This window comes from Coffea arabica, chromosome 4c (genome assembly GCF_036785885.1).
Source record: "Coffea arabica cultivar ET-39 chromosome 4c, Coffea Arabica ET-39 HiFi, whole genome shotgun sequence".
Classification (NCBI taxonomy): Eukaryota; Viridiplantae; Streptophyta; class Magnoliopsida; order Gentianales; family Rubiaceae; genus Coffea; species Coffea arabica.
Window position 1 is genome coordinate 17761850 of NC_092316.1, and position 12079 is coordinate 17773928.

The 12079-nt window shown below is 42.4% G+C and overlaps 1 protein-coding gene across 1 annotated transcript; it reads right to left on the reverse strand.

Annotated features, from left to right (window-relative positions):
• Positions 1-3882: 3882 nt before the first annotated feature.
• Positions 3883-7583, reverse strand: LOC140004713 (uncharacterized). The gene is made up of 3 exons (XM_072044854.1): positions 6709-7583; positions 5933-6450; positions 3883-3998 (listed from the first exon to the last, which is right to left on the reverse strand). Exons 1-3 carry the CDS (start codon positions 7581-7583, stop codon positions 3883-3885), a joined length of 1509 nt encoding a protein of 502 aa, XP_071900955.1.
• Positions 7584-12079: the final 4496 nt, after the last annotated feature.

Consider the following 12079-nt stretch of genomic DNA (forward strand, 5'->3'; position numbering starts at 1 on the left):
ATTTAAAAATTTGGTGTCTACAGTTTGCCCCTCTTTGTTTGAGTTTTGAAAAAACTTGAGACAAAGAAGTAGACACCAAATACTTACCTGTGTTATTCGGCTGCAAAATGATTTGAACGGACAGGAATTTTAAAAACGGGAATGACCCGAACAAGGAATTTAAAACGGGACTGACCCGAACAGGAATTTAAAACGGGACTGACCCGAACAGGAATTTAAAACGGGACTGACCCGAACAAGAATTTAAAACGGGACTGGCCCGAACAGAAATTTAAAACGGGACTGGCCCGAACAAGGATTTAAAACGGGACTGGCCCGAACAGAAATTTAAAACGGGACTGACCCGAATAGGAATTTAAAACGGGACTGACCCGAACAGGAATTTAAAACGGGACTGACCCGAACAGGAATTTAAAACGGGACTGACCCAGGAATTTAAAACGGGACTTCACTGGGGAAGTTTAAACAATGAATTGAGTTTTTTTTTTTTTTTTTTTTACCTGAGAATAGTTCAACTTTTGTACCAAGAGGGAAATTTAGATTTCTGTGACTGAAACGATAGCTGATGCTGTTTCTTATGATCGAGTCTTGCAAATAACATCGATCCTTGTTTACTGGGAAGCTTTGTCTGACATCGGTTTAGGTGCCAAAAAGAGAGTGGCTGCTTTTGTTTGTAAATGCCACATTCCTGCAAGAAAAGAAGAAATAATGGGCTTGCCACCATTATTTGATCCGGTTTGCCTTGAGAATCGTGTAAACATGAGTCTTTTGATGCTTTTATTTCGGCTCGGCGGCGTCTGCCTTAAACCTTTCAATTTCTAAGACTGATAAAATGCAGATTTACCACGTCACCCAATCCAGGTGGTAGCTTTGTTGTATGTTACTCCCTGTAACTGATGATTGAATCCCCTACCTTTGCACAAACCTCAGGGTTTATCATTCATTTGAATTTAATGGTAAAAGAATGATGCATGAAAATTAGTCATATAAAAATCAATGTATATGCAAGATGATTTCCTATGTTAGGCAAAGATGAGCATGCAAAAGAATGTAGACAATCATAAGCATTTATACACAAATAATTTGAGAATAACCAAGAGGTTTATAAAGATACATTTTGCAAATTTAACCAACGAATATCATATTCAAAACTTTGGATATTTTCTCTTCGGAATCCGATATTGGCAGAAGTATCACAAATATGAGGAAAACCCCAAATGAACCAGGTCACCGGCTGTTCCTTCTTGAGCTTGTCTGTTGAGAAAACCTACCTTGGCGCCCTTTCGGGTTTTCACCAAGGTTGCCCCCACCCTTTTTGTTGTTTTTTTTTCCTTTTCTCTTTTTCTTTTTTTTCTTTTTCCTTCTTCTTTTTTTTTTCTTCTTCTTTTTTTCTTCTTTTTTTTTTTTTTCCGAGGCGCCCTTTCGGGTTTTCACCTAGAGAACCATGAAATATCTCGACCATTATCGACTCAGAAATATGAAATATGAATTGAAGATTTCTGGCATCAGTAGAATGCATTTCCCTTGTGAGATTAGGCGAAAGCATTATAGACATCACCTGCCAGTTGATTAACAAATTTTCTAATAGAAATGCAGCAAGTGACGAAAGCCAGGACTTTGGGCTTTGTAATGAGGTCCGGTGGGGTGCTTTGAAAAAGGTTGAAGGTTGAAAGCAGATTTGATACGAGGGGTGAAATAACTTGAGATTGCACTATCTGAAAACAACTCCAAAACTGAGGAAAATTTGCCCCAGTTTGATCAGTTTTTTTCTCTTTTTGCATTTTTCATTGCATTTTCCTCACTTTTGCATTTTTCTTTGAAAACTAAATTTGCCCCAGTGTAGGTTTTTTTTTTTTTTTTTTCCGAAACAAATTTGCCCCAGTGTGGGGTTTGCAATTCTCAAGGGTTATCAAACGAAATTTGTCAATTCTGATGGCTCAAAGGGGACAAGTAGAGATAAAATGTTTTTTTAGTGTAAAAGAAGATGGCCTGACTTGCATTTCGCCATTTGCATGAATTTCTAAAGAAACTTTGCATGATCAAATGAAAAACTTTTTGCACATATCTGAGTTGATGGGTTGAGGGAAAACCCGTCCATCCATTTCCGCCAAAATAAGAGCTCCGCCAGGTAATACCTTTTGGATAATGAACGGCCCTTGCCAATTTGGAGCGAACTTGCCTTTAGCTTCATCTTGCATTGACAAAATTCGCTTCAGTACCTTATCACCTTCTTCAAATGCCCGCCGATGGACTTTTTTGTTGTAAGCTCGGGCCACACGTTTTTGATAGCATTGCCCATGACAGATAGCATTGAATCGCTTCTCATCTATCAAAGTCAATTGCTCATGGCGCTGCTTGATCCAATCGGCCTCCTCCAATTTAGCTTCCATAAGGATTCGTAGCGACGGAATTTCAACCTCAGCTGGTAATACAGCTTCCATCCCATACATAAGTGAATATGGCGTTGCCCCAGTAGATGTCCGAATAGAAGTCCGGTATGCCATCAATGCATAAGGCAACTTTTCATGCCAATCACGATGCTTTTCTGTCATTTTGCGGATAATTTTCTTCAGATTCTTATTTGCGGCTTCTACAGCTCCATTCATCTGAGGCCTATAAATGGCAGAATTGCGGTGTTTGATTTTGAACTGCTCACATAATCCATCTACCATGTCATTGTTCAGATTCTTGGCATTGTCCGTGATAAGCGTTTCGGGTACTCCAAAGCGACAGATGATGTGATCTCTCAGGAAATTGGCCACTACCTTCTTCGTGACATGTTTGAATGACTCCGCTTCAACCCATTTGGTAAAGTACTCGATTGCCACCAATATAAATCGATGTCCATTTGAAGCAGGAGGATCGATTGTACCAATCATGTCCATACCCCACATTGAACAAGGCCACGGGACGGTCATGCTATGCAACTCAGTGGGTGGAGCGCGTATAATGTCACCGTGCATTTGGCATTTTATACATCTCCGGACAAAGTCTATACAATCATGCTCCATAGTAAGCCAGAAGTATCCGGTTCTCATGATTTTCTTTGCTAGCAAATGGCCATTCATGTGAGGTCCACAAACGCCACTATGCACTTCTTTCATCATATATTGAGCTTCATCTTCATCAATGCACCTTAAAAGGTTCAAATCCGAGGTTCTTTTGTACAACACTTCTCCATTTAAGAAAAATTTTGAAGCCATTCTACGCAGAAAACTCTTGTCTTTTGTGCCAGCATGCAGAGGGTAAGACCCAGTTTTGAGAAACTCTTTAAGATCATTAAACCAAGGAATAGTATCCGAGGACTCGTCTGTAACCCAGCAGTGGGCAGGCTTGTCTTGAAGTTGAACTTGGATTGGTTCGATCTTCAATTCATCAGGATACTGGATCATAGAAGCTAAGGTAGCCAAAGCATCGGCGAATGCATTCCTGGCTCTCGGGAGATGTCTAAACTCCAAATTTTGAAACTGCTTGGCCAAAGTGAGCAGACTACAATGGTAGGGTAGAATTTTCGAATCTTTGGTTATCCACTGTTTCAAGGTTTGATGCACGAGCAAATCTGAATCACTGAAAGCTATCAATTCTTTGATTTCTATTTCCAACGCCATTTTGAGACCAAAAATGCAAGCTTCATATTCAGCCATGTTATTCGTGCAAGCGAATTGCAATTTGGCAGCGGCAGGGTAGTGCTTCCCTTCGGGTGACACCAAAACAGCTCCAATTCCAGCTCCGAGAGAATTCGAAGCTCCATCGAAGAAAAGCCTCCATTCAGGACTTTGTTCACTTATATCATCTGCAGCGCCTACAAATAGGACCCTCTCGTCAGGGAAATAAGTACGGAGTGGTTGATAATCATCATCCCTTGGATTTTCCGCCAAATGATCAGCTATAGCTTGCCCCTTGACCGCCTTTTGTGAGGTGAAAACAATGTCGAACTCTGATAGAATTATCTGCCATTTGGCCAGACGCCCAGTCAACATCGGCTTCTCCAAAAGATACTTCAAAGGATCAGATCGGGAAATAAGATAAGTGGTATGGCTCAACAGGTAGTGTCTCAACTTTTGGGCTGCCCAGGCCAATGCACAGCAGCTTTTCTCAATGAATGAATAATTATCCTCGTACTGCGTGAACTTCTTGCTTAGATAGTAAATGGCTTGTTCTTTCCTTCCGGATTCATCGTGCTGACCTAGAACACACCCTACTGCTCCATCGAGTACAGATAAATACATAATCAAAGGTCGGCCCGGTTTGGGCGGCACTAAGACTGGTGGATGCAACAAATAATCTTTAATCTTGTCGAAAGCCTGTTGACACTCCTCATTCCAATACAACGGCACATTCTTTCTCAATAATTTGAACAACGGCTCGCATGTGGCAGTTAGCTGGCCGATGAACCTCCCAATGAAATTGATCTTCCCTAAGAAGCTTTTCACGTCCTTCTGAGTTTTCGGCACTGGCATATCTCGAATTGCTTTGATTTTCGCCGGATCTATTTCTATGCCCTTCTTGCTAACAATGAATCCCAACAGCTTACCCGCAGGTGCTCCGAAGGCGCATTTTGCAGGATTTAACTTCAAATTGTACTTCCGCAATCTTTCGAATAACTTCTTCAAATCAACCAAGTGGTCCTCTGCCCTTTTGGACTTGATTATAATATCATCCACGTAGACCTCCATCTCCCGGTGGATCATATCATGAAATAGGGTTGTCATGGTCCTCTGATACGTTGCTCCAGCATTCTTTAAACCGAAAGGCATGACTCGGTAGCAAAAGGTACCCCAAGGGGTAATGAAAGCAGTTTTCTCCCTATCCTCTTCTGCCATCAAAATTTGCTGGTAGCCAGCAAAACAATCGCAAAAGGATTCAATCTCATGTCCGGCAGTATTGTCTAAGAGAATGTGAATGTTTGGTAGAGGGAAATCATCTTTAGGACTGGCTTTATTAAGGTCTCTATAATCAACGCAAACTCGCACCTCTCCATTCTTTTTTTGGAACAGGGACTGGATTCGAAAGCCAAATTGGGTAATGGGAAACAATGATAATGTTGGTTTTGAGTTGTTTTTCAATTTGCTCTTTTATTTTGAGGCTCATATCTGGTTTGAATTTTCTGGGTTTTTGCTTTACGGGTGGAAAAGAAGGGTCTGTGGGTAACCTATGCACTACCACGTCAGTTGAAATGCCAGTCACATCATCATAGGACCACGCAAATACATCCTGGAACATGGTCAAGAATTCAAGCATCTCATTTTTCTGTCTTTCACTCAAATGAATACTAATTTGCACCTCCTTAACTTCATCCTCAGTGCCAATGTTAACCTTTTCTGTTTCTTCCAGGTTCGGTTTTGGTTTTTCCTCATATTGTTCAAAGTCCTTTGCAAAAGAATCGAATACCTCCTCATTATCACTCTCGCTTTGGAGTTCGGATTCATAGACCTCCAAGTCGTGAGTGATATAGAGATTGCCATTATCGTATTCCAGAACTGTGATATCCAAAGGGTCAAATAATTTTATTTTTGGCCATCTGAAAGAATTAACGAATGTGGGATAATAAGTAAATAAGCATACAACAAACAAATGAATCAAGCAATATGAATATAAACAATCGAATAAACAACACAACAATGACAAGAACAACTTGTGCATTTTCATAAAGACCTTTGATTGAAAGCAAATTGAAACGAAAACTTAACAATATTTACATGCACAAACGTTAGTTAAAAGGAAAATTGTTTTCATTGGCTATTTACAGATGCAAAGGTATTTTCATGAATTCACATGAATGATAAACCCCTTTTAGTTTACCGAAACTCCTTCCGAACGGGCAGGGACTCGGCTGTCCAATTGGGAATTGATCCTTCGGGGATGTCAGGAAATTCAGCTTCGCCTGGAACACTATCTTCAAATGTTGCCCCAACGAACAATTGAGCCAAACTTGCTTCAATTTCGTCGACTGGATTAACCTCTGATGTGATAACCTCTGTTGGTCGTGGAAAAGTATACCGCAGTGGTGGAATGTCAAAAACCCTTTGCCTGCCCTCTTTCTCTGCTCTTTTGCGCTCCTTCATCTCTTTGATGTCCTTGGCGGTTGGTTGGAAACCTAAACCAAACGAATCCTTTTTCTCAATAATCTCCACTGGCTTCAAAATTCCTTGCAGATCTCGTCCCAGCCCTTTGTCAAATTCATAGCCTCCACGGATCATCTCCTTAGCCATCATGACACTGGCCCTTGATAGAGCTTGCTCCTCCTTTGTTATCCAACTGACGGAGACAATATCAGATGTGCTATGAGGGGTCACTGTGGAGCTTCGGCTACCCTCTTCTTTGGACTCGGAATCGGTGATTACAAGGCAATCCTCCTCGGCAAATATAGTTATCAGCTTGTCATTTACTACGAATTTCAGCAATTGATGCAATGAAGAAGGCACAGCCCCAGACTTGTGAATCCATGGCCTGCCAAGCAAAACGTTGTAAACACTAGCAAAGTGCATGACTTGGCAGGTTATTTGAAACTGCGCGGGTCCCATCTCAACTACTAAATCAATTTCTCCTATTGGCTCTCTTTGCGCTCCATCAAAACCTCGGACTATGGTCCCTGAAGGCCTCAGCTTGACGTCTTGCAATCCTAGCTTTTCCAAGGTGCTCCAGGGACATATATTAAGAGCGGATCCATTGTCAATTAATACCTTCGGAAGCATTTTTCCGTTGCACCTCACAACTATGTACAGGGCCTTGTTATGTCCAATGCCTTCCGACGGCAATTCCTCGTCGGAGAAAGTAATTTGCTTGGTGAAGAGTACATTCCCAACTACGTGTGAGAAATTATCAACTGAAATGTCTCTAGGAATTTGAGCTTTAGTCAGTACTTCGAGCAATGCATCCCTATGCACATCTGATGAAAAAAGTAGATCCAACATGGATATTTGAGCGGGCGACTTGCTAAGCTTCTCGATCACATTGTATTCGCTTCTTTGGAGCCTTTTAAGGAAATCTAAGGCTTCTCTCTCGGTAATTGTTGGTTTGGCGGGTGGCTCAGAGTTATTTGCTTGAATCGGAATGGTTGCTTCAAACGGGCTTGCAATTTTCCCCGATCTTGTGACCACTGATACTTCCTTCTTTGCAATTAACCTTTCCCCAATCTGTACGTCAGGTTCATCATAGTTCCATGGTACTTGTTGCAGGCTCAGGACAGGCTCCTGCTTCGGGAATTCAATAACCACCGGCTCCAAAGACTCACTCTCAGCTGGCGTGAGATCCAAGATAAAGGGTTTCTCGTCCTCTTCAAATGGCAGTTCTATGACAAAAGGTTGGTCTGTGACCCCAAACACTTCAGCTTCCCTTGCCAATTCTTTGACTGGTTCCACATACTCCGTATCATCCAGAATAATCCCAATGATATTGGCATGTTCCGGTAAAGGGTTCCTATTTACGTTCGGCCCTTGCGCCTCCCTTTTCCGGATTACAATCTCCCCGGCTTCAACCATATCTTGGATTTTATGCTTAAGCGCTTTGCAATCAAAGGTGGCATGTCCGGGGGCCCCAGAATGATAAGCACAGACAGCTTGTGGATTATACCACGCGGGCATGCCATATGGGTAGGTAGGAGGGGGTACTGTACCAATTTTCCCGGCGGCCTTCAACTGGTCATACAATTGGTCCAGAGGCCTGCCTAAATTGGTAAATGTACGGCTAGGGGGTCGGTTGTAAGGTTCAGGAGGTTGAGGATGGTTGTAAACAGGTCTATTTGGTGGAGGAAATCTTGGGTTATATGGAGGGCGAGGTCGGTTTTGGGGTGGATTTGGTTGGGAAATTTGAAAAGGGGCTGAAGGTGGGTTTGGATAGCTTGGGCGAGGTCGAGGGTGGTGGATGTTGGTAGTATATACAGGGTACTGGTTCGCATAGTAATGATAAGGTGGTTGGTAAGTTGGATTGTGTTGATATCGGGGTCTAGGCGAAGGGTTTTGGTTCCAAATAAAGGTTGCGTCCCCCTCCTTCTTTTTGAATGGCGGTTTCTTCACATTGCTTCCCTGCCCTTGTAAAGCATCCAACTGAGATTTAAGGGCGGAGACATTGACAATCTTCCCAGCTCTCACAAAGTCATCAAACTCCTCAAGTTTATTTACAATTGCAGCAAACGAACATCCAGTCATACGGAAAATCTCTTCGAAGTACGGCGGATCATGGGCTTTTATGAAAGTACGTATGATTTCATCCTCGGTCATTGGTGGCTCGACCTTTGCAGCTATTTTCCTCCACCTCTTAGCATAAGTCTTGTGATCCTCGGAAGGTTTCCTTTTTGTTCCTTCCAACGTGGTTCTGGTCGGTGCAAGCTCGCAGTTATATTCATATTGTCTGATAAAGGCATTGGACAGATCGAGCCAGGTCTTCACGTCTTCAAGCTTCAGGTTAGAATACCAGTCCAGCGCATCCCCTTCCAGACTCTCAGGAAACAACCTTAAAGGCAAATTCTCATCGTCCACGGGCTTTCCCAATTTATTGGCAAATAGTCGGAGATGTGTCTTGGGATTACCCGTCCCATCATATTTGTTAAATTTAGGGGTTTTGAGCCCCTCAGGCAACTGCACGTTCGGAAAAAGGCACAATTCATCATAATCCAGGACTCCCTGCTTATGCAACCCCTGGCTCTTCCTTATAAATTCATCGAAACGATCTAAACGTTTGAGCAACTTCATATCAATTGGAGCAGAAGATTCCCCCATTTCAGGCTTATTTTGGAAAGCGCGCTCCGGTATCACGGGTTCTGCGGTGGTTTGATAAAAAGCTGGTGGGTTCTGATGCATGTTTGGGTCGCTTTGAGGCTGAAATCCTTGACCATAAGGAGGGTAGAAAGGCGGATTTTGAGTAAAAGCATATTGCGGGTTAAAAGTTCCCTCACAGGTGGTTTGAAATGGAGGAATAACAAATGGTTCAGATTGTGGTTGTGCGGCGGGCACAGGCTCAGGTTGCACTCCACTACTAACGAGCTCATCAATCAACTTCTTCTGAGCGGCCATTTCCGATGCCATTTCCCCAAATTTTGTGAGTAACTCTGTCAACTGAACCCCAGGACTTGCAGCTTCCGGCTGGGTAGTTGCAACGGCCTTATCGGATGATTCTGGTTGAGTACTCATGTCTACACGATTCCTTTGGGCTTTACTTCGGGATCGCGTAATAATGGGGCTTTTCCGAAAAGCTATTTTGAAATTTACCTGAAAATGCAAAAGACTTCTTTAGATAAACCAATGATTACTGAATTTCTGCAATTTAAAGAGAGAAAAAAAAGAAAAAGACATGAGTTAGTAATTATTCAAACAATTCGGATGCATGTCCTATTTTGGGGGCCCTTTTTGTGCCAAGGGTAGGCCTAGCATGATGCAACACCTTCGAAATGGGACCCGTAACACAAACCTGTTTTTGACAATAATTCCAAATGAGGGCAAAAGAAAAATCATTTTCATTGATAAACTTGCCAATATTTACATCATATCACGAAGACGATTCCGTACAAGATTACCAAAACTTCTGAACCTATCTAATACAGAGTCCTTTGTTTCCCTAGCATATGGAATTCTAACACATTCAGTTTGGTCATATAATTCTGCACATTTCCTTTTCAGCTCTTGACGCCTTCCTCGTTCCTTTTCATACAATTGCTTGCTTTGCTCGGCCATCCCTTTGTATGCTTCGACAGACTTACTTAACTGCAGAATCTCCTTATCCCTTGCTTCAATAATGGCTTTTAACCTTTCCACCTCCTTGGCTGGCTCATCTTGTGTTTCTTGTATGGCGGACCTTCCTATCCAGTCTTCATATTGCGGAGTGGTCAATCCCCTTTGTTTGAGTTCCGGAATGTACTTGACGCGTTCGTCATCGGATAACGTTTCCCAGGCCTCATCAATAAGAGTCTTCATTGGAATTTCCTTCGGACATATCCCTTTGTCGAAAACGATGACAAATGGAGTCAGATCAACTGCGGGTGGTACATCTTGGACTCGCCCTAATTGTCGGAGAAACCTCCTCGGATTGTATGCCATGATACCCTGAGTACCCCATAAAGGAACAAATTCGGATGCCTTGGTATGAAGAATAGGTTTGGTACAATTGGTCCAATCCAATACCCATCTAACATTTTGATTGGTCATATTCGTCAAGAAATCCACAAATTCGGACGCATTACACGGCAAATTGCTGCTATCAATCCTCTTATGATGTGTGATTACCCAGTTATATCCGGACATTGGTAGACTCTCGGGAATAGCCGGTCGTCTCATGAAGTGTTCCATCCCCCACACATGTAAGATTAAATTTGATCCACAAAAGAACTTTCCCCCTCTCTGACAGGTAGAGCAGGCTATGAAAATATCGGCTAGAATGGTTGGAATAATAGAACAGGGCTTATTATTGATTCCTAAAAACAGGTCATACATGATTTTGGTGAGCTTGAAGGCTATCTTTTTGTCTTTCCTGGGAAAAAGATAAGTTCCCGCCATGACTAATCCATACACCCAAAGTCTCTTTCTATACCACATTTCCTTAGAAGTAAACAAGAAGTCCCCTCGATGTCTTTCGAAACCATCCCTTAACGCGAATCGGTCAAACAAGAATTTTGCCTCTATATTCTGGTCTGACTCTTGTACTACTGACTCCCTTAAACCGGTAAAACGACAAAACTCCACCCTGTCAGATGCTAATGGGAATATTACAGCGGTTCCCTGAACCGGCAAATTGAGAAATCCAGCGATCTCCTCAATTGTTATGGTCATTTCTTCTTTCCCTAGCCTAAAAGTAGAACAAATGGGATCCCATAAGTGCACCAAAGCCTCTACCAAATATCCATCGGACTTAATGTCTTTAAAATCCCCGATAGGTCCCAATCGAGTGGATACTTGATTAATCTCGCTTGGCGAAAGCAATGTGGGCCATTTTTGCACCTCAACTGGTATTGCTAACATCTGTTGGACGCGGCGAGGATTTCCCATCTAAGAACGAAAACCGATGTCAAATACCTTACCTACGGGTCCCACCCCTCTAGTTAAACATGAATTTAAACGTGCAATTCCCAAAATAGGGTTAAATACCCACGGGAAAAAAGGTTGGCTTATCCCTAATATAGGATTCCCTATATGGCATTCCCTTTCTAGGGCTTATGCATGATGCCATTTATTAAAGCAGTAAAATATGCAATATGACCTAAAGGACCCTTGATTTGCCAGGGTAGGCCTAAAATGACATGACATTATTATTTATGCACGAAAATATACAAAAACTTCTTAAACGTGCCATATCCTATCTACACGGGTAGGCTTCTTAAAAGAAGGTCATGCCAGACCTCTTATTTGCTAAGGTTGTGAATGCAAAAACAAGAAACAAGGAAAATTAGTTCCACATATAATCACATAACACGTTGGACAATTAAATGATAAAAACAGGAAAAGTAAATAAGGAAAAGGATGGGATCCCTCCCCTCGTGAATGGTGTCCCTAATAGGGTAAGGCAGACTCTACCCTAGGTGAACTATATGGATGCATGAGGTTGGGGTTCACTAATGCATCTAACTCGATAAGCTCAGGTCCCCAAGCCTTCAGACTTAGGGCCAAGGGTCATCAATTCCATGGCCCTTTGTCGGTGGCTCGAGCGATTCCCCAAACACCGCTACGCACACGTCGTGTCACGGCCGCATGTTTGAGTGAATCTATAAAAAACCTCAACCTTCGACTAAAAACTAAGGATATTAACCCAAAGTTTAAAGCGGAAGAGTGAGTGACCCATTGGATCGTGCTACGCACACGTCGTGTCACGATCACACGTCCAAGTGGGTCTCCTAATCCTAATAGGGTGGAGTGGCGTGACAAGCCACTAAAAAGAAAAATAAAGGGGGATGAATAGTAAAGCGTATGCGCGTATGATAGTGCACGTTTTGGAGGGGAGGGATCGAGAACCAATGTGTGGCTCTAAGGGTGACACACACCCCCCCAAGTGCAATGACAAACGCGGTATAAACAATTAAACATTCATTCAAACATCCAATCATACATACGTGAGTGAGGGAGCTTGATACGTGAGCGAATCAAAAAGTCCTAAA